General features: G+C 40.9%; 3 protein-coding genes across 7 annotated transcripts; 1 reads left to right on the forward strand and 2 right to left on the reverse strand.

Moving 5' to 3' along the window:
* Positions 1-3,354: 3,354 nt before the first annotated feature.
* si:dkey-238o13.4 (uncharacterized protein LOC560780 homolog) lies at positions 3,355-10,697 on the reverse strand. The gene is made up of 6 exons (XM_037106324.1): positions 10,216-10,697; positions 9,043-9,150; positions 7,582-7,721; positions 7,262-7,358; positions 5,879-6,003; positions 3,355-4,906 (listed from the first exon to the last, which is right to left on the reverse strand). Exons 1-6 carry the CDS (start codon positions 10,298-10,300, stop codon positions 4,730-4,732), a joined length of 732 nt encoding a protein of 243 aa, XP_036962219.1. The 5' UTR covers positions 10,301-10,697; the 3' UTR covers positions 3,355-4,729.
* Positions 10,698-10,849: 152 nt separating this feature from the next.
* On the forward strand, positions 10,850-16,662 carry spata2l (spermatogenesis associated 2-like). Of its 3 annotated transcripts, none has more exons than XM_037106317.1 (4): positions 10,850-10,995; positions 13,464-13,824; positions 14,069-14,362; positions 15,134-16,662. In XM_037106317.1, the coding sequence occupies exons 2-4, from the start codon at positions 13,477-13,479 to the stop codon at positions 16,160-16,162; spliced, it is 1,671 nt and encodes a 556-aa protein (XP_036962212.1). In that variant the 5' UTR covers positions 10,850-10,995; positions 13,464-13,476; the 3' UTR covers positions 16,163-16,662. The 3 variants fall into 3 exon arrangements, with proteins under 3 accessions (XP_036962212.1, XP_036962214.1, XP_036962213.1); XM_037106319.1 differs by lacking the exon at positions 10,850-10,995 and adding an exon at positions 12,368-12,723; XM_037106318.1 differs by lacking the exon at positions 10,850-10,995 and having other exon boundaries at positions 13,445-13,824.
* pdf (peptide deformylase, mitochondrial) lies at positions 14,191-22,251 on the reverse strand. 3 transcript variants are annotated; one of them, XM_037106322.1, is made up of 6 exons: positions 22,096-22,234; positions 21,653-21,716; positions 19,813-20,488; positions 18,511-18,653; positions 15,893-15,966; positions 14,191-14,320 (listed from the first exon to the last, which is right to left on the reverse strand). In XM_037106322.1, exons 3-5 carry the CDS (start codon positions 20,432-20,434, stop codon positions 15,925-15,927), a joined length of 807 nt encoding a protein of 268 aa, XP_036962217.1. In that variant the 5' UTR covers positions 20,435-20,488; positions 21,653-21,716; positions 22,096-22,234; the 3' UTR covers positions 14,191-14,320; positions 15,893-15,924. The 3 variants fall into 3 exon arrangements, with proteins under 3 accessions (XP_036962217.1, XP_036962216.1, XP_036962218.1); XM_037106321.1 differs by lacking the exon at positions 21,653-21,716 and having other exon boundaries at positions 22,096-22,251; XM_037106323.1 differs by lacking the exons at positions 14,191-14,320; positions 15,893-15,966; positions 21,653-21,716 and having other exon boundaries at positions 17,909-18,653; positions 22,096-22,250.
* Positions 22,252-22,378: the final 127 nt, after the last annotated feature.

Genomic DNA, 22,378 nt, shown 5'->3' on the forward strand with positions numbered 1-22,378 from the left:
GTCTCCATCAGGAAGAGGCAGAGCGGCATACTGCCAAGATCATGGCTTGTTTTTCCATCTGGTTTAAACTTTTAATCCTTCTCATTTTAGTTTAATTGAAAGCAGAGGAACAATTTATCACCCACCTCTCCTCTGAGCTGTACTTGCTGCCTCATTGTCATCATCTTGTTGTCTGTTTTCACCGACTGTATATTCAGTCAGTTTGTCAAAATGAATGTATTCACTCTGTGTATGTATTTGTAAAGCTTTAGCGCTGCCAACCATGTCTCTGCTTACACTCTCCTTCCTAAAAGAAAATATGGGATCCATTTAGAGTGAATTGGAGGTTCTTGTTTGGATCCACACATGGTGTGTGTCAGAAGGCTGTGATCTTTTGGTTCTCCAGTGGTAGATTAAGACCTCATTTGGTGAATGTACCACTCCTCCCATTTATCTGAGTGCCTGTAGTGTGTTTAGGCTGCAGCGGTGTGGAACGCAGGGGATGATGCAAAACAAACAAACAAACAAACAAACAAAGGAGCTGCATGCCGTGAAAAAATGAGTTCGAAATCAGCTTTGGAGGAATGCAACAAAGCAGCATTGTGGTTTAACACGCAAGCCAGCCATCACTCTGGAAGACTATCAGCATTGCTTGCAAATGCTAGCAGCATTAATGAGCGAAAACACAATGTAGTGAAATGTAATGCTTCTCATGTAGGACCAGTGGGTTGAACCTAGTATGGTGATGGAACGGCCCTCAGACCAGAGGCAGAATAGGTCAGGTCAATTGCAGGTGCACTGGTAGGCAGAGGTTAGTTAGTTGTTAGATTTTCTCAATATCCTTTATTTTGATGGACAGGGTCATGAAAATTCTGTTATAGTCTATTACTATACCCCAAATTGTAACTCACGTTTTTAAAGAAAAGACCTGTTTATTGGCATTTTAATGGAATAAAAAAATTGAGCCAAATCACATAAAATTAACGGAAAAGAAACTTACAGATTATGATTTTATAAGGGAATATAAAACAGAAACAGCACAGGGCACTAAAACACTGCAGCCATTAAGCCTAAATCTTAAAATAAAAATGTACAGAATTAGACAGAATTAAAATATGAACAAACCATTTAGGAGAAATTAAACTCAACTTAACTGACCGGCTGTAGCCTAGCCTCAAACCTTTGTCCTGGTCTGTATGGACGTAAACTTGCCCGAAGCTCTTCAACGTGCTGTCACCACCCAACAGTGAGGGCGATAACTACAGGTGGTCTACGTGTCATTACTGAAGGTGTTGTGTGTCACTTACTAAAGTTACAGTAGATCACCCTCAGTTTTCTGATCTGCCAAAATGGCGGACAGCCATCAGATTTTGTTAAAAGATACTATTCAGCCAATGACAGAAAATAGTTGGTTAATGTGACCCCTGCTGGTGATACGGAGAAAACAACTGACATGTCTTTGTGATAGATTATGTTTGACTTGTATTCACTAAATTGGTCTCAAGAACCAGTTCAAAACCCACAATTATGACACATATGCCTCGAATAGAACACAGCCATATCCCCTCAGATATCATATCCCCTTAAAAGGAGCATGATGTGAGAGAGTGGTCATCACCACCATCTTCAGCCACTCTACAAGCCATCATCCCATCCTGCCTGAAATCAGCCACAATAATTCCCATACCCAAGAAATCAGCCACAGACAGCCTGTAGCACTCACACCTGTCATCATGAAGTGCTTTGAGAGGCTGGTCTTACACCACATTAAGGCATTCCTCCCTCCCACCTCTGACCTATACAAATTTACTTATGGACTAAACAGACCCAGCGAGGACGTACCATACTACCATACTGCGCTGAGCCATCTGAAACACCAGGGGAGCTATTTTAGAATGCTTTACGTCAGTCACACTCAGCTTTCGGAGCAAACTGTGAGGTAGGAGGGTCCCGTTTATGAATGGTATGGGATAGGAGCATATAGTCAAGTACTCGCCAATACCAGTGCCTTAATTTCCAGACCTAGTGAAGATGGATTGCATCAGACATTGTCCAAATATGAATAAGAGTCCGGGTCATTGTGCAGCTAAAGATTTGTAGTGACATTTTTTTTTCTTTTTCACTTTAATGCACCTTCATGTGTTAGAATCTCTGTAAACAGATAGTTGTGTGTCCAGTGATTGTTACCAAAGTGTTGTTTTTACAGTAGGCCTGTAGTGTTTCTTATTTGTAAATTATGGACTAGTATATATTTAAGTCAGAGACATAGTTGGACTATGTATCTTTTCAACAATTATATACAAATGCATGTTATTATTTATTTATTTATTCTAATAAGTAAGTTTAAATTAGAATTTATCCAAGTCAAAGGTTTTCCAGCACTTCTTCCTTCCCTGGCTGTAGTAACCACAAAATGTAAAATCTATTTTCCCCTGCCCCACAGTGAATGTGATGTTAATGCAATAAGTACCTGAACTGATATGAACTTAACTGTTATTTTCAAATAGACATATGTGTGACTTCTGTTGAATTCTAGTCAAAATTTCCTATATTTATTGTCAGTAACATTTTTGTGATAAGTGATTATAATTACTCTCAAAATACATTAAAATGCATAGATTTATACTGTAGTCTTAAAATGTTCCTGTTCCGCCGAACCCTCCCAGGGCTAAGACACTTGACATCAGTATTTCCAAATCCTGGCTACAGCCCTGCTACTGTGGTAGTGATTTATCCTCTGGGCACCATGAATATCTGTACCAAATTCAATCCATCCAGCAACTGGTGCAACATGCCACAATAAACTCAACCACATGGTGGCGCTAGAATAAAAGTCAGCGGATCAGAAAGTTAACAGGATATTTCCGTAAAAGTGGTTCATAACATTGCTAATGATAAATTACACCCCCCCCCCCGTACTTCTCTTCTGTACCAACATCAAATCCAGTGTTTTACCCAATTTCCTGTCAACTCATTAAATCTTTTCACCCAGGTTTCCATTCGGACTGACCCTCGAGTCTAATATAGAAGACTGTGGCCCCTTACACAAAGCCAGTTTTCTTTTCCTATTAGAATGAGATGAGTCATGGTCAGAGGGTGATCATGGCCTTTGGTGTGGGTGTGTTTGACCATTTCTGTCCTTTTCAGAGAAAGGGAGGGAGACAGAGGAGGAGAAAATGAGGCCCGATGGACTCTCCCTTTCAGTTTAATTATAATTTGGCCTAGATGAGCTGTCAGCCGTCAAGTTCATAACAAAAACTATGACTGACTACACTCCCCGCCCCCACCAACCCCTCTACTACTCTTGCTTTCCCTGCTCCTCTTTCTTTTCCAATCCCAGTAATGCTTGTCACCAGGAACCACATGTAGCCCACCTCCTTACAACAAGCATCTTTACTGGCATGATTAACACATGTTGTAGATTCATTAACATGCAGATTACAGGACAGAATACAAGACAACAATGCTTTCTCTGATAATGCAGTTTACTGGGCCCCCCTACCTCCTATGCTGTTTATCTAAGGGATGCGCTGCCCCAAATAATGGAACACACATAAAGGGGTCTATAGGGGGTCTGTGGTTGTGGACGGGATGGAGAGTCACACTAAGAGGCTTGTAAATGTGTCAAATCCACCCCGACCCAAATATCAACCTACTTATTATTAGTATTATTATGACATTGTTTTCATTGTGTGCCACAATAGTCCCATAGAGACAATTACACTGCAGTATTTTGTTATTTAAGTATTTCGATCAACACACAGGATCCAAAATGTAGAACATATATTATTTATTGGAATTTGAAAGCAAAACAATGCATATTTAAGCTTTACTCATTTTGATCGAATCAAAGCTCTACAAAAATGGGCCATGCTATGGTGTTCAGCCACATTCAGGTCCTGAAGTTTTCGTAACTGTGCCATGCCAATTTTAAGCCATGGTTTCTATCTTTAAGGGTCAGTGTGCTTTAAACGAAGTGCTCACTGGATCCATCCACACGACCGGGGAAGTTGGGGTGCCGTCTTCAACAATTTTGATAATTTTTCTTAAAATGACAATCTTGATATCACACCCACTATGTGCAGAGACTGGCCACAGGCTATTGCATCAGGTATATCAGAACTAGAGAATATTTTATTGAAAAAGCAAAGAACATCACCGAAGGCTTTTATCGATGGAAAACTACTGACTCCAGTAAGAGTTTGATTTACAAAATGGCTCCACTGATGGTAGCGCTCTCCTTCTCTTGATCTGATCTTACTGTTTGTAGTTAGTTGTTGAGAGATGGTAACAACAAAAGGTGCCAGGTAGTTTTTGAAAGAGCCTGTCCTTTCTAGCAATGCCTCCCAGATGGCGTTAAGGGAACTTGGCTAACCTCGCTATGTTATAATGGATATCATGTCTTCTGATGATGAAGAAAGCAGTAATGATAGTGATAATGATAATATTTTTGTACTGAAGCAGGCCACTATGAAAAGGCCTGAATTACAAATCTGTTTTATACGCATCATACAACAACACATGCAGAGGAAACACTTGCTAACAATCTGAGAACAGACAGCAAAATATACAATATTATATGAAACAACCAATTCATGTAAAGCTGTGCATGACTGGGGTTGTGGGAGGAGAATACAAATGAACCAAAGACACTGTTAATGTGTTTCTGGAGTGTTCAGCAAGAGCAGGGGCAGAAGTATAGATGTATCCCTGTCACAACAAAGCAGGGCTGGAGGAAGGGTCTCCAAGTCTAAAGGTTCCTCTCCAGAAGGACAGTTTTTAAGTCTGCAGGGCAGTTGACAGTAAAGACGGTGTGGGAGGTGTTTGGTCTTTCCACAAGGGTGGCAACAGCCTCTCCTAGGTCCAAGTGGTTCAGGTAACCCGGTGCCATGCGCTCTGGAGCAGCCACACCTGTGTTGATCTTCAACTGCCAGGTCAAATCAATAAAGGAAGACAGGAGATTAAGATGTAGGATACATGCAAGAGAAGGTTAGAGAGAAGCAACAATGCCAAGGGACAGACTTACATTTAGGATATAAGCAAATGATGCTTGAATGGCATGAATGAGGAACACTATGGGGTTACAGAGGAAGTTTATGTTTGATTAACCGTTCACCACTATGTCAGTTTGACATGGTGACAGTCACCATGGCAGAGCAGACTGTCTACAGAAATGAACTGCATGAGTGGTGGATAATAAAGTTATATGGTGTCTTGTTTCAGGATTCTTTTCTAAGAGCTTGTTGATGTAGAGAGAAAAACCAACCCTTGTGTGCGTCTTTCACCAAGACCTGCTGATTCACCGTCACACTATTGACGCCCTGTTGAAATCACGTCTAGTCATCTGTTTTTTATAGGTAAAAATAACGTGTTAAATGTATTATAATTTAAATGTGATAATACTGTATTTGAGAAAGGAGGGGAAAAGCTGGTTGGGGTAATATCATAAAATATATTTATCATGAAACCAAAAGATATAAATTATACATCTACTCCCTTATAATCTTATCTTAAAGGAGAACAAAGAACATATATGTGTGGAAAAAAAAACAATTACATTTTTCGTTGGACCTTGAAGTGTCTTCTCGTTGTATGAAAAGACATGTCCTGAAGATGTATTTTAGTTATAATGGGATGGTTAGCAAATCAAAGTGATGAGTTGTCCAATTGTCTAGTTAGCAATCATCAAATTAATCACAATCTAGATTTTTCATTCAAAACTCCTCCGTTTGAAAAAACCCTGAATCTTGGCTCTAACTGAGGCATTTCTTTTGTTATCTCATGTTATGCAGGGGGAATAGAGTGAGCAGGTCAGACCCTTTGAGACTGAGGTCGGGTAGAAATTCTATATCCACTTCAGTGCTTTGTTAATTGTTGTGTTATCCCATTAAAGTCTCACCTGGTTGAGTTTACAGGGCACTTCAGGGTACTCCTCTCGTAGCACCTGGCAGAAGGCCAGGGTGCTGGCAGCTCCAACTGTCAGGAAGCCTGTACCAGGCATCAGCAACTTCTCACCTGCTCCTCCTGTAGCACAGAAAAAAAAAAAAATAATCTAATGTGATAATGGCCAGGCTGATAATCACTTTACTCCCAGTAAAACCTACATGTAAATATGAGTGTAATTTACTTGACTTAATTTACTAAATAATTTTAAATGCTTTGAACTTTTACTCAAGTACTATTCTGGCTGACTTTTCATTTTACCAAAGTCATATTTTAGCCTTATATCCTTACACTACTTAAGAATGAATATTGGGTACCTTTTACCTCACTGAATGAAACACCAGTCATTGGTCCAAATCTGGGCCTCAGAAAATTTGAATTTTGGTTGGCTGGCTCTGGCCATGATTTGGGCTTCTTCTAGTTTCACCTAAGTGCTGTCATTCCACACAGTATGTGGGCTTGATGAACGCATCTGGTACAATTTTGCTATAGGGGACAGAGAATTATTACCTGACTACAGGTTGCCTCAGCACTCTGAACTATTTAGCTCTTCTCTGTGCCTGTCGGATGTGTGAACATGCAACAGTTTGATAACACAGTTGCTAAACTGACTTTGTAAGGTAATTGTAAAATAATGTAGGGGTTGTCTTACTGACCCCAAGTGGCCAAAAAGAGAAAGAAAATGAAAACAGCTTTAACAAATCATGTTTCCTGCTTGCTTACCTTTAGCACAAAGCCCAAACTATAATGGCAGTTATTCTTCTAATTATTGCTGTGCCTAGCCTGTTGGGATCAACAGATGCACATGTGAAAATCAATAGGACTGACTCCCCCTGACCAGGTTATTAAACTCCATCCCCTGTCTTTGTTCTGTCTCTTCTCCCACTGGCCCCCTGCCCACTGAGCTCTTTCTCCGGAGGCCCCTGCCAGACCTCCTCCCTCCTGGTCTCTCCTGAAGCAGGCCCACAGGACTTCTCTCCACAGTAGCGTTGGTACCCAAGCACTAGGACAAGCAGCTGTGGCACAAAGCTTGCCAGCTAACTTCATTAGCAAGAGGAACACAATGTGAGTAAGCGCAGAGCTACAAAAGAAAGCCAGGCACTGCACAGCAAGTGTTCAACATCGGAACTATACATGTAGGATACCCAGCTTGGAATCAGCTAAGGAACTACTAGCATAGTCAAATGTAGCCTAAATCCCCTATAAATGTTGCATAATACCCCAACACTTCTGTGTGTAGAAGACCAGCATTTCAGTTATGCTCACATGTAGACACGCACAGCCAACACCACATCTGACAGAGGCTTTGCAGCTAATAGAGATAAATGAGTAAGGTCACCTGTTATGAAGGTGTAGGTACAGCTGGAGTCGTCCCTCACGAGGGGGAAGAAGGTCTTCCATGACACAAATGTGCTGAATAGTAATGTCTCGATTACCTGTAGAGTTGACAGGAAATTAAATATATAATATGCAGGCAAAACAGTTCATGTCTTCTTTTTATTTTCATTTTTGTAAAGACAATCCTCCATAAATGCCACTAAGAGGAACAAAATGTATATACATACGTAATCGAATGCAAAGAGAAATTCATTATTTGTTCAAAACTGGCAATCTTATTTACTAGTCTAGCTGATGGCTGGTTTGTGTGTGTGCGCTCACCCAGTGTAGGTCTTTGAGAGTCTGAGTGTGTGGGGGTCCGCCCTGCCACCAGCTGAAGCCCAGGGATGAGACGATGTCTGTCACCTTCCCCACCACCTTCAGCAGAGCCTGCTTTGCCTGCTCTGCTCCCTCTTCTGAGCCTGGAACAGAGAGAAGAGTTCACAAGAGGAAAGACTTTGAGGCTTAAATGTGCGACTGTGATTCGAATGAAACAGGGCTTTAATGGCTGATGTTGAGTATTTACTTGAAGCTGCTATCTTCTGTCAATATAATTTGAAGCGCTGTGGTGCTCAGCAACATTTGTTCAGATGATTAGTCCAGCACTTTTTCTGCTCCCCTGATTTTTCATGTAGTGCCATCAGCAGGTCAAAGTTTTCATCGATCCAGTGAAATATCTGCCAAATCATGTTAACATTGGTAATTTGATTTCTGACCAAATACCTGCAGAGCTGTTGTCTTTTCCCCCAGCCTCAGCTGCAGTGTGTTAAGAGCTGTCTAACAAACACTAACATAGAAACAAATTAAACTTAGATGGTGAACATGGTGGATATCATACCTGCTAGATATCTATATTACATTATCAATGTGAGCATGTTAGCTTTCTAACGTTTGCATTTGGCTCAATGCACAACTGTGCTGAAGAACAGCTTCACAATGATGCTAGCATGGGTAAAGCTCTCATAAGAGCAAACTCATCTTTATGTATCCATCACATTTGTCCCTGTGTAATGAGCCTCTACTAGACTGCCAGAGATACTTTTCAAGACAGCCTTGATTCTGTATATCGCTATTCCTATAGCTGAGACAATTAGTCGATTAAATAATTCATCAAAAGACAATTAATCTATTTTGATAATTGATTAATTGTTTCAATGATTTCTTTTTTTTTTTTTTTTTAAATGAACATTAGCTGGCTTCAGCTTCTTAAATTTGAGGATTTGCTGCTTTTTTTCTCATTTATAACAGAAGATTAAGAGTCTTTTTGGATTGCTGGTTGGAAAAAATAAGCAATTTGAGGATGACACTTTGTGCTCCGGGAAATTGTGGTGACCAATTTCACATTTTTTTTTATTTTTTTGATAATTGATTAATAGTTTCAATGATTTCTTTCTTTCTTTCTTTTCTTTTCTTTTCTTTTCTTTTTAAAAAAAGAACATTAGCTGGTTTCAGCTTCTTTAATTTGAAGATTTGCTGCTTTTTTTTCTCATTTATAACAGAAGATCAAGAGTCTTTTTGGACTTTTTTTTTTTTTTTTTTTTTACCATTTTACAGATTAGATATCGATTTGTCAATAAACTGTGAAATAATCAACAGATTAATGACTAATGAAAATAATTATTAAACAGCGCTAGCCAGACCACTCTCCCACATGGGCAGCATTAAATAGTAAAGCCTCTCACTTGAGGCAAATTCCTGAATACACAGTAGCTTCAAATATCATCAGGGAGGAACCTGGCTTACCCACATTCCCCTCTACGGTGGTGAGGTTATCCTTTGTGGAGGCAGACACGAATGATCGGAGTCTGTCCAGCCGACTGCTATCCCTGGAGATGACTGCGACTCTGAAACCTGCACACACACACACACACACACACACACACACACACACACACACACACACACACACACACACACACACCAGATCAGATACAACATTAATCTACCATGCAGAAAGACAAAAGCAGCATCAAAGTAGCAAAAGTTAACTCTTGATTTAGTTCAAACAGCAAAGCTACATATGCAAAGAGATCCAAAATCAGTGCACTCTCATCACCATGTCATCTACTGTCTCTGTCACTGCTTTATGCAGATACAGAGACAGCAGATTTCAGCGGTGGGACTGAAACAGGGCTGAAGATAGCAACAAACGCAACTATTTAAAATAAGCTGATGATGGGCTGTTGCACAGAGCAGCTCACATCAGTTCACCACTTGTTGATCAAACCTTTGATCCGGCATGAATGATTTCCTCTGATTATTATTTGACACTGTAAACTTCACGATCTTGGTTAGAGATTCAGTTAAGCTTTCATAGCTCTAAACAACTGCTGCCGCTTCAAAATATAATTTCTATGACATTATCATTAGACAGAACGGAACAGTTGGTTTATCACAGTGCGTGCAGCCAAAACCATTGATGATGTCATTGTTTTCTGACAGGATCATTTCAGCAAGAACACATTTCGACCGCAACGATGAGCACCGGTGTGTGTGAAGCAGCGTTCTTTCGATTTGGGCCGAATAGATTACTGGATCTGTCACTGAGGCGATATGTGACAGATGCGGCGCTAAACGGGAAAGTTGAGGCACGCAGACGCGGATTAAATAACAGTCATTCAGGAATTCAAAGACAGATGAGAGTCCTGAATTTTGAAATACACATAAAACTCACTCAAACAGCCTCCTCTGCAGCTTGTGATTATGGAATTCCACGTGCGTGAAATTCGCGAGACAGACACATGTGCATACAACTGTAACACTAACTGCATTATTTTGGAAATCGGCATTAACAGGAAATATAATATAGGAAATATAATATCTTTCTCTGCTTCAAATAATCACCATAGGCAATATTTCCTGTATATGTCCTCTCAGAAGAAGACAGGGGTTTTATTTGTGTCCCCGGCAGCTTACCTTTGTCCAGCAGTGCTTTAACTACGCCGGAGCCCACTGTCCCCGCTCCTCCTAAAACTAACACAACCCTGTCCGAGTTTGACATGCTTGCTGCCGCTGCACAGGGCTGCTGACGGGTGGAAGGTGACACTCTTGAGCACGATGAAAGCGATGGTGCAGACCCAGCCAGCCCGCATGTTTTAAACTGAACTCAGGGGCCACAGTAACGCCCCTCTCCCAGTGTCACTAAAGACACGCCCGTCAGTCAGCAAAAGACCACTGTCCTCAACTTATGACATAGACACACATGCACGCACGCACGCACGCACGCACACTCTCACTCTTTCTCTGGCTGTGTGTGATAGTGATGGGTGGGTGATGGCATGGCAATCGGTCGAAAGGGGCCGTCGAAGTAGTACGCCGCCACCTAGTGGATGATACGCCGGCAACAATTGAGAAGACTAGTTATGAACTCAACACAGACAAATAGGTCATCTTAAGCGATTCATATCGCAACTTAATGTCTATTTTCCAGATTATTTTCCCGTAATCTAGTTTATGTTGTCATTGTATCCAGTATTTTGACTTTAAATTCATCTTTCCACAGCAGCACTCCGCTTCTGCGGCCTGTCCCCACACTAGTACCACGCGCACCCGTCTGAGGCTGGGGAAATCCGTGCCACGTGACAATGTTTACCTTATAGTGGACAGTCGGGCAGCTATCGGCTTCAGGGGACGGCTGTGTGACCCGATATGTCCTACATGATTGATTGATAAACAGTGAAAAAGTGCCAGGCACAGGTGAGTTTTTCTGTGTATCCCGTGTGCCACCAAAGCTTATATTTTGTTCAAACTTCCAGTTGAAGCGACGAGATAACGTTAGCTTAGCTCAGACATTGGTAATGTCTACTGCAGTGAGACGCCATTCATAAATCGAACTATTTAATACTTCGGCAAAATATCATGACACTTAAATCCAAACGACAACATAGTCTAAAGTAATGACAGTCGTCCTTTATATCGGCGTATGTTCGATGTAACACAACCGTTTATTTATCTTCGAAATCGAACTTTTTCTGAGAATGTTTGCTGTTACTTCCTGTCTTTCCGAGGCACAGAACAGCCTGGCTCAATTGTAAAAGTTGGCACTTGTTGGTCGGTGGATTGTATTCTAAATAGATTTTTTTTAAAAAAAATAAAAAATCATACGCCCACAAGACTTTTATAGTGACTTTTGTTCCCACATCTGTAGTAAAAAATATTTTTAAAAAGCCAGTGAGTTCCAGTAGAGAAATGGGGTGTGAAGTTGTCGCCGTAAAAAAAAAAAAAAAAACAACCCGAAATAACTGCAAATACAGCAACTAGAAACCTAGCAAAACTAGCTAGTCCATGGGGAGGTGGTTTAAGCTAATGCTAACATTAAACTTGTTTACCGGCGACAACAGTTGTTTTCTCAGACTGATATCACACACGGACAGCCAGTATATGACAGCACTCTAATTTAATATCATAACCGTGTTGGTTAATGTGCGCATTAGGGTAGGATGTTATTTTCCTTCTTTCATATGTTTAGGCCAAGAGATGACGATAGTTTCACTTTCAGTTGTGACTATATGGTCGTGTTTACTCTGGAAATCGATCATTGCTAACAGTGGTGCTGTTTTTAACAGTGGAGCAAAGTGTGTCGTCTGTACTCAAGTAAGAGTACAGTTATATTAATGAAGTATGACTCAATTCAAGTAAAACTACTGATATTAAATCTTGAAAATACAAAGTATTCTCAAAGTATGCTCAAATGTTAGCGTATTAGTTACTTAGTGTAGTGATGACGTTCAATGCATTATCGATAGCAGAATTAGTAGTTTGTTTTGTTTTTGTTTATTTAGGAATTTGGGTAAGGCTGCGGGCACCCAAGATTATATACACTCCTGGACAAGATTGTTGGTTCCCTTGAAGAAAGAAAAACCCACACTTGGCTCTGAAATAACTTGAATCTGACAAAAGTAATAATACATAAAAATACAGAAAATTTACTAATGAAAATCAGACATTGCTTTTTAATCATTTAAAAAAAACAAACTAATGAAACTGGCCTGGACAAAAATGATGGAACCCTGAACTTAATACTTACTACTTAAAGAGACTTAAGCACCGGTTGACAGGTATTTTGGCCTACTTCTCATGGTCAAACTGCTTCAGCTGTCTCAGTTTTGAAGGGTGCCTTCTCCAGACTGCATGTTTCCGCTCCTTCCACAGATGTTCAGTAGGATTTCGATCAGGGCTCATAGAACGCCACTTCAGAATAGTTCAATGTTTTGTTCTTAGCAATTCTTGGGTGTTTTTAGCCATGTTTTTTGGGTCATTATCCTGTTGGAGGACCCATGACCTGCGACTGAGACCAGGCTTTCTGACACTGGGCACCACATTTCGCTCCAAGATGCCTTGATAGTTGAGTTTTCATTGTACCCTGGTCACCCTGTGCAAGATGCAAAGCAGACCCAGAACATAACCAAGCCTCCTCCATAGTAGGTAGGCACAGTGTTCTTTTCTTTGTATGCTTAATTTTTGCGTCTGTGAATGTAACCCTCTTGTTCGGTTCGGGTCAGTAGAGACAACACTCAGGCCATAGTCAGGTTAACAGAATTTATTCTGATAACAGAGAAACAGCTAATGGTTACTGAGGCAGACACCAAGCACAGCTCCTGCCCCTATACATTACACACGCTGTAACCTTAATTTCTGCATCTGTGCATGATCGACAGGGTGCCGAAGGTGTATCCTCTGGTGCTTTGCTTCACAGCGGCGCTTATTACGGGATTGTCACCTGTAGTTTCCCCACAAAACACACTACACTCATTGGCTATTACAGTTCCTCCTACTGGCGAGAGAGAGAGTGGACAGGTTGCGTGTCTGAAGGACTGGCTGCCCCTCCAGGAGCAGCTGGCTTGCTGAAACCAAGTCGCTAATGCTGAGTTTATATAGAAGGCCAGCCCTCCCTGCAGACACTCTGCCTGTCTGCTCTGCATATCCCAGAGACACAGCTGTCAGCCAAATGGCCCAGTGTGTTTTAAGGGAAAAGTACCGCGGGCAGTCCGCTCACTGGCACCAGCAACATAGACACAGCAGCACACACGTGTACATGTAATATTTAAAAATTCCAGTTCCAAGTTGTTGTAATTGTTGCTCAATACTACAGTACAGTTATTATCAACCCAGAACAAGGCCACATTCCATCCCTCCTTTCAATCTGCTGTTTGTCTCCTTCTCAGCTGATTGAGAGAGATGAGCATCTCCAGGCAGAGGGAACTTGTGACTGCCTATGATTGCAGTTTGGAGCAGCAAATTCTGAGACAAGGCTCCAACTTGGTGTGTAGAGATGAGGACCTGTGGAAGCAAGTGGAGGGGCTGTTGCGGAATGGAGATGCTCAGGAGATGCACTGCCTGGGTCTGGATCCACTGAGGGTGATGGAAGAGTCACTAGAAGCAGCAGCAGAAACAACAGCAGCCAGCACTGGGAAAGTGAAAGCCAGAGGAGGCCTTCAAGGGCTGGCTAAAGCCTTCGAGGTTGTGGAGCAAGCGGCCTTGAATCTCTACCTTGGCCCCTGGCGGGAGGAGTACAAAGTTGTCAAGGTTGGTTAAAAAAGCTGGAACAGTGGATTATTTTATAACATTTTTGGTTTTAATTTGTGTAGATTAAATTTTACTTCAGATTATTACCCACAATGTCCCACTAACTCTGTTAATATAATGTACTCTCTTATTGATTGAACAGTTGAGTGTCAGTTTGGACAAAGTCGTTAGACTTTAAATATGGTAAAAACGTGATGTATTTCCCATTTTTATCAATTTTCTGTTCTTGTCCTTTGTGTCCCAGATGTACTCCGGTATATTCACCCACTATGTCAAACCAGTGCTGTCGATGCCACAGATTGAGAAGCTGTTCAGCCTGCTCGGATACCAGCTCAGCTCCTCCCGACATGAGCAGCTTCACCTCCAGTCACCCAGAGTCAGTCCTGGCTCTTTGGACGACCTCCTTCGCTTGTCATGTGCCTTCTTCCTGGCCCGCTGTGAGTGTTGTCTCCTTCTGAAGGCTCTGGGGAAGCATGTTGGTGATGCCCAGTGGGAGCTGAATGTGGTGAGGGAGAGGCAGAGAGGAAACAGACTACAGGTATGTCAGCCTGGGATGAAGGCAAATCAGTTAGTCAATCAGGCTGTATTTAAAATACTGACTATATCAACATTTTTCTGGAGGTTGGTTGCTGTTCTCTTTTGTGCTTATTCCTCTAACCTATTCAATGTAACTTGCGAGTCAGTCAAAAAGTAATTTACTGTATACATGCACGTAATGTACTGTATGCATGCATGTGGGTGTGTGTATGTACGTATGTATGTATGTATGTATGTGTATATATATGTATGTATATATGTGTATATGTCTGCAACAAGAACTACAACAAGCATCACAGCCCTATTTTAGGTCATGCAAGCACAGCGCCGAGTGCACAATTAAAAAAAAAAAAAAAAGTCGATCATGTAATTGATATGATCACACACTGTTTTAGTTTTATGTCTGTTGGTTACAATATACACTAAATGTGACACAACAGCATTCACATTGTTTTGTATTTCATGAATGAAACACACAATGCCACTTTTGCAAAATGTTAAGTTGGAAAGGGGTTAATGATGGACACAACTGAAGATCAGACTGGTTCCCTCAACAAAAGCCTTTTCCCACTGACTATTGTTTGAAATTCTCGGTGCCATCTCTCCATACTTAAGATCCTCACTGTTCTGCAAACCTTTCAGTCATCATGAGAAAGGATTTAGGTTTAACACTGAGGCCAACACCACCTTAAATACATAAGAAAGATCTAATTGTAGTGAATAGTAAATGCAATTGAACTGTTTCTGATGTTTTGTCCATTTATCTGAACAGGTCGCACTGGACAACACCAAGAAGATGTTGGAAGTCAATCAGCCATCGATGAAGCAGTTTGACGGTGAACTGGATGTTGATCTGTACACAGACGAGCAGCTTAATGGGGGGCAAAGGGAGACGGATGTCACTGACAACGAGAATCCTCGCTCTTTGACCTGGGTGACTCACAGCAGTGCATTAGCTCCTGCTGTCAAAACACAAAGCAATGGAGTGACTTCTCTGTCCTCTTCACACAACCCTCTGACCACCAGAGATGACATTCGCACCTCTACACTCAAGTGCCAGCTGATGAAGACGTCACCACTGGCATCAGACACTACCAGAAGCTCCTCAGCTAGCATGAAGCAAGGCAAACATCCTTCTGAAGAGACAACGTTTGACATGGGAGACTCGCAGTCTTCCAGTCTGCAGGTAGAGGCAATGGGGCTTGACAAGATCCAGGCTGACGTCAGCCATTTTTGCAGCTGTCTCCAGTCTTCTCCTATTTGTCTTAGACACTGTGTTCAGTGCAACACCTTGCATGATATCACCTGTGCCTCACTTCAGCAATGCCAGGAGAATCACTGTGTTGTAGTCCCCAACAATACGAATGAGAAGATGGGAGAACAGAGAGCTGTGTCACTGCAGGGTGAGAGCCTCAGAGTCAGTCAGATGGGTGGATCACCAGCTCTCACTAGCAGCAGTGCTGCAATGTCCTCCTTAACTCTGTGCGATGACCCTAAAGCAATAACCCCATCCATTCATCCAATCACCTACCATGAGTGCTGTGACCTTCGCTGGCCGGACCCTCAGGTGCTGTGTCTCCGGTGCAGTGTCTTGCACTCTGGTTCCTGCAAAGAGATTGACATCTGTAAAAGTTACCACGAGATCAAGTCACTAGGGGTGTGCTCATGTGGGAGGGCATGTTCCAGAAAGCCTCTGGTTCTGTGCAGGTATTGCGGAAAGGAGTATTGTCGGGATTGTTGGTATAGAAGTCCTCTTGAATGTGTCTGTGGCCAAACCTTTGACCAGTCATCCTCTGTGTGATTTTTATTGAAAAAGTACTGCTAAGTTACGGCACAACTAGGAAAATCACTGTGCCTTATATATCTGCGTACTGGGTCCAGAATTCAGTACACTATTTTTTCTTCTAATCTGCTCCTCTTTCTGAGACATGCATCACTCTGTACTAATATTCTGCAAGTGCCCATATTTACCATTATCAGCATTTTTTTAAATAGTGTGTTCAAAATTGAAGTTGTGATCACATTTGTGCACTTATGCCACTTAAATGTAATTAAGTGTGAAGCACAAGGAGGTGTTTTTATGTGTTTTTGCTGCCTGCCTGAAGTAAAAATGATCTACAGAATCACTGATCAAGCCCTATTTGGAATATTCCACAAGTTTTTGTGCCATGCAGCCTCAGTTATGTATGTGACTCTCACCGCAAAATAATTATTATTAATTCATCTGCTGATCATGTTATTGTACAATCGATAGTGTGTTTGTTTGAAAAAATATAAAATAATAAATGTCCATTACAATTTCTTGTGGCTAAATTTACTTGCCTAAATTGCTTGCTTTGTCCAGCTGGTAGTCTAAAACCCCAAATTCCTCAGTTTGGTGTATAGAGATAAGCTCCTGCAATGTCACATTTATTTTCGTCCAGAGTTGCATTAATTTTTCTCCAAGATCTTGTTTTGATGATGGGAGAGTCAAGCCGCTGCCTAAAATCTTCTCTAGTACACCCAAAAGATTCTCAATAGAATAGGGTTGAGGTCTGGATACTTTGGTGGCCAATCTATGTGTGAAAATGATGTCTCATGCTCTCTGAACCACTTTTTCACAGTTTAAGCATAATGAATCATAGCATCGTCATCTTGAATGTGCCTGTGCCATCAGGGAAGAAAAAAATCCACTGATGGAAAAACCTGGTCGTTCAGTATATTCAGGTAGTCAGCTGACCTCATTTCTGGGCACATAATGTTGCTGACCCTAGACCTGACCAACTGAATCAACCCCAGATCTTAACACTGCCCCCAGAGGCTTGTACAGTAGACATCACTCTGGAACAGGTTACATCTGGACTCATCAGACCACATCAACTTTTTTTATTAAGCTCCATAGCAAATTGAAGCTTTTTTCCCCCGATTAGCCTCACTGGTAAGTGGTTTTCTTAGGGCTACAAAGCTGTTTAATCCCGATCACTTGAGTTCTCTTCACATTGTGCATGTGGAAATGCTTACTTTCACTATTAAACATAGCCAATAGCTCTACTGTTGATTTATTACCATTTGTTTTCACCAAACTTTTAAGTGGTCTCCAATCACGATCGTTAAGATTTTTTTCTGACCACATTTCTTCCTCAAAGATGATGGTTCACCACTATCCTTCAGTTCACAACCCAATTTTAACCAGATCATCTTTTCCACAAACACAGAATATGCCACTCACTGCACCAGTTAGGGTTCAGTAACTTGTTAGCTTGTTATCATTATAAAACGACTGAACAGTAGTGGGATAATTTATGAACATAGAAGGGAACATTCCCGGGGTGCTGGTTATCTCAGTTGGTAAAGCACCCCCATGTACAGAGGACCCAAGTTTCAAGTCTCACATCCCACCTCATGTCACCTCTCTGAGCTGTCCTGTGAAATAAAGCCACGAAGGCCAAAAACAACTTGAATAATCCTTCAATTTCTAATTCTGAAAATCATCTAATTTGGAATGAAGTTACACGCTTTTCATCAGATGGATTAAATCCAAATCTAATCAGTTGCTATTTGACCCAAGTCCAGTTTCCAATACTTTTCATTTAGTATTATACATTTACACAGATTTGGTATTTTGAAAATATCTTGCCCCCAAAAGCATAAAAAAAGATATACAAAAACATTATAATAACCATTTTAATAACATAAAAAGAAACAAATGGTCATGAGCATGTGCAGTCATGGAGATCGACATGCAGAAACATGAACCCTGGGGGCAAGTGAAAGGGACCATACTACTACACCATTGTGTACCAGTTTTGACCAAATTGACTGCTAAGATGTTGAGAATTTTGAAAGATGTTTTACTTTTAACACCTTTGAGAAAATTTGGTAAAAACCTTGGCTCCCCCAGTAACCTAAATCTGTCCACAGCAGTACTTTTTAAATTGTACTGACGCCAGACAAAGGTTGTACATGTGATTCACTCATTTCATCATGACCATATCTACCTCTTTATTTATCAAACATGAAGTTTCTATCAGTCACAAAAACACTTCAATTGCCTTGAAGGATTTCCAATACAGATGGTTATTGATGATCCAGATAACCAGTTTTTTTTTTTTACAGATTCTCGTGACAAAGTTCTTAGTCTGTCCTGAGGATCTACTATTCATTGAACACCTGCCAGTTGATGTTAATGAAGGTCTTGCTATCCATACGGTCGATGTAGAGGACCCCATCTAGGTGATCCATCTCATGCTGGAGGATACGAGCTGGCCACCCACTGGCCTGCCATGTGACATCTTCACCATTTTCATTCAGACCTGTGGGGTGAAAAGGTAGAGTGATGGGAAAGATACACAGGAATGAATAAGCAACTGCTAAAAAATGTGCCCAATAACATTGATAATAACAACTTATACTTGATTAAAGATTAAAAGTAAGGACATTGTGTTGAAATATTACTGGTAGAAGTGAAGCTTACACACATATCAACAGTTCTAGTAGAAGTATTCAAGTTAGAGGTTGATGAATTTGGATTTTTCAAGGCAGATAAAATAAAGATAGTTGGATTATATATGTAATTAAAATGTTGATTTTAATCAAAACATTATTTTTTGTTGGTGAAAGCTGGACTAAATTCATAATTTCAATGTTTTTACTTCTTTTTTGAAATGTAACACTGTCCAAATTGAACAATCTTTGGTATTAACTTAAGTAGAACTGTTAGAACTGCAACAAACTTATTAATACAAGTGTTTTACTTTGCCTTTTCATAGCAGTAAGATCTGGGTTTCTAGGTCTTACTGGGATTCTCACAGTTGTTTTTGCTTTTGACAGTAGCAGGGCTCCTTACGGTGGCCATGTTGCAAACACTGTCTTTGAGACAGTGGCACCAACAGTGATACCACAGGAAAACACAATGAAGGGGATTTAAAGGGTTGTCTATTTCTGTTTTAAGTTAAATTTTTTGGCAATAAATGTACTTAAGCATCAAAAGTACAAGTAAAAGTAGATTACACATACATTGATATGTACATACTGTATAATATGGGTCAACTGATTATCAACCTGACAGACTATTGGATCAGATATTCAACATTAACCTGCTTATAGGAATCAGTGTTTTTTTTTTAAATGCTGATGAATACTGATGAAATCGATTTAAAAATTCCTTACTGGCGTATTGGCTCTGATGCAGATCTGCAACATAGCTAGCAACAGAAGTTATCAAGTAAATGTAGTGGGGTACAATATTTGCCTCAACAATATGGTGTGAGTATACAGTAGCAGTTAGGGAATAAAGTACATAAGTCCACACTTGAGTAAATGTACTTCTCTATAAGAATGATTACAAAAACACACAAAAAATTATTCAGACTTTTCTAACTTGAAAAGGCTTAGTCTCAGTAGTATTTGATTTAACCCAAATCTAAAGGCACTTCTGTATAGGAACAAAGGATTAAGCCATAACATGCGTACCAGATACTTCCACAGACAGGTAGCGTGGAACTGTAGCAGAGAAGCCTGTGAGGCTCTCACAAGCCTCCTGAAAGAGCACAGTTTGTCTATCCAGGACTGTCAGCTTGGGGTTGATAAAGATCCTCAGAGGTTGGGTGGAAAGACCACGGGCCTTCCTTGATTCAGGCGAACTCTCTTCCAACATCTTCTTTGGATATTCCAATGCTAGAATACGGAGTGGTACTCCAATCTGAGGTGCGCTTAGTCCCACACACTCCAGTTTCCGCATCACTTTCACCATAGTCTTGATGACTTGTTGAATCTCTGGGCCTGCTATAGCTGCAGGGTCCACAGCTGCCGCATGTGAACGCAGCACTGGATCGCCCACCTGGCACACATGACTGTATGGAGGAGTGGGCGAAGGTATAATCTTGCGTTTCATGTACTGAAGATAAGAGCGCACCTTGACATTGCTGTAGTAAGAGTGACTGCAGGGTACAAGTTGGTGGGGGGAGATCAGAGGAAGACAAGTGGAAGTCACTGCTGTTAAGGGTCTGAGGCCGCAGCCAGGGGCTTTGGATGCACAAAGTCTGAATCCTGTCTTAGAGAACAGGAGCAAAGACATACATGGTTTTGTATTCATGGTTGAGTTCCAGCTGGGATGATGCGTCACACGTCAGTAGGGTGATGTACAGTACTGTGGGAAAATTGTAAAAAAAGACAGTTAGTTCATGAAGACCCAATGCTTGATTTTGGAAGCCATTTGTAGGGATTTCTTCCATTCAGCCAAAAGAGCATTCAGCTCATCATGGATATTCAGACCATTATGCAGGCCAGCTTACTTCTTGCACATTGGACCTTTTCTTTTTACAGACATAGCTTTATGCATAATTGCACTGACATGTTGAAACAGGCGAAGACCTTCATCAAGCAGTTGTTTGAATTACACTGTTAAAAAATGTATACAGTTGTGGTCAAAAGTTTACTTAAACTTGTAAAGAACATATACTGTATATCACAGTAGTCTTGAGTTCCAGTGATTTCTACAGCTTGAAATTTTCTGTGATGGAAAGAGTGGAACACACACTACTTTGTCCTCAATTCTAGCCAGATTTGGCCATTCCTTTACCACTTTTGTGTTTTGGATCATTGTCCTGTTGGAACACCCAACTGCACCCAAGACCCAGTCTTCTGACTCATGATTTTAGGTATACTATGATTAATACTTGAATGGGCTCATTAAAGCCATCCGACTTTAACAGGCCAACACATAATCCCAAACACACCTCAAAAGTGGTAGAAGAATAGCTAAATCAGGCTGGAATTTAGGTTTTGTAATGGTCTTTCCAAAGTCCTGACTTGAACCCCATCACATGGACGGTGCTGAAGAAACAGGTCTGTGCTAGGAACCCAACAAATTTAGGTGAATTTTGAATTCGGTCAAGAAGAGTGGTTAAAAATTCAGCCAGAAGAGTGCCAGAAGCTTGCTGATGCAATCAAAAGCACGCAATTCAAATGAAAATGGCCATGGGACATTTAACCAAATAGTATAATTATTATTGTTTATTTTTGACCTAGCAGATTTGGTCACGTTTACAGAAGACCTTTAATAATAATTCACTATAAACCTGATGAATGTTTCTTGTAACAATATAGTACATCACACTACATCACAGAAAAATTAAAGCTGTAGAAGTCACTTGAGCTCAAGACTGCCAACTTGAGTTACTAAGTGTATATCGACCTTTGGCCCGGACTAGATATATTATTGTTTTGCCTTTACTTACAAATAGAGGCCCAGCCCAAACCAACCAACCCATTACCGACAGAGCATCTGAACATCTTTGGTCATGTTGCGTACCTCCATCAACGTGTGGTTTTGGAAGGTTTGGATATCTTACGATTTTCTTGTCAATCACGCTTAACTTAATAGTTGAGAAATGAAAGACACACTGTTATGTAACGTTAATGTAATCCCAGCATCATTCATAGCACTAATGGTAATGCTACATTTCCAGTCGACAAAGGGCGCCATTGCCAAACGGCAAACGCCAAACACTTCATAAATACATTTTAGTAATTCCGAGATGTGGGTGAACACATTAACATTAACATTAACAGTTGCGTCTCGCTTTCCTGTCATCAGCAAACTTCCTTCCAGTATGTCAGACACCGCCGATGGGGCATGCAGGTGCCTCAAAACATGCGCGCCCATTCCAAGGTGACTAGAAGCTGTTGCTACAACGCTAAATCGTACGCACGTTGGTGTCGTTACATTTAAAACACGCAGCTAAAGCTACTAACCTAACTTAGTATTTGTGTTTCCAGGCTCTGCATACAGTTGCCCTACACTAGTGTGTTCACTTCCATGCTAACTGAAAAGGGACAGGTGAAAGCTCCGCAGAGGGTCCGTAGCTCGTCTTCTTCTTCTCTTCCCTCAATGTATTTAGTAGTTCCGAGTCAACAACTGCACTTCACAATAAAGGTCGACACGACTTGATCCGATGCTAACTCATAGCACAGTTCCTAAAAAAAACCCTTTATTTTGATAACAACAGATTAGTTTGACACGGAAGTACTTTCCAAC

Source organism: Acanthopagrus latus, chromosome 8 (assembly GCF_904848185.1).
Source record: "Acanthopagrus latus isolate v.2019 chromosome 8, fAcaLat1.1, whole genome shotgun sequence".
NCBI lineage: Eukaryota > Metazoa > Chordata > Actinopteri > Spariformes > Sparidae > Acanthopagrus > Acanthopagrus latus.

Coding starts and splice junctions, on each gene's coding strand:
- si:dkey-238o13.4 (XM_037106324.1), bottom strand. CDS start 10,300: ATGTCAAACTCGGACAGGGTTGTGTTAGTTTTAGGAGGAGCGGGGACA. Junction 9,151..10,215: donor TAAAGCACTGCTGGACAAAG/GTAAGCTGCCGG, acceptor GTGTGTGTGCAG/GTTTCAGAGTCGCAGTCATC. Junction 4,907..5,878: donor TGCCCTGTAAACTCAACCAG/GTGAGACTTTAA, acceptor TTGACCTGGCAG/TTGAAGATCAACACAGGTGT.
- spata2l (XM_037106317.1), top strand. CDS start 13,477: ATGAGCATCTCCAGGCAGAGGGAACTTGTGACTGCCTATGATTGCAGT. Junction 13,825..14,068: donor AGGAGTACAAAGTTGTCAAG/GTTGGTTAAAAA, acceptor TTTGTGTCCCAG/ATGTACTCCGGTATATTCAC. Junction 14,363..15,133: donor AGAGAGGAAACAGACTACAG/GTATGTCAGCCT, acceptor TTATCTGAACAG/GTCGCACTGGACAACACCAA.
- pdf (XM_037106321.1), bottom strand. CDS start 20,434: ATGAATACAAAACCATGTATGTCTTTGCTCCTGTTCTCTAAGACAGGA. Junction 18,654..19,812: donor CCTGTCTGTGGAAGTATCTG/GTACGCATGTTA, acceptor TTCACCCCACAG/GTCTGAATGAAAATGGTGAA. Junction 15,967..18,510: donor TCATTAACATCAACTGGCAG/GTGTTCAATGAA, acceptor ATCTCTTTGCAG/GAACCAGAGTGCAAGACACT.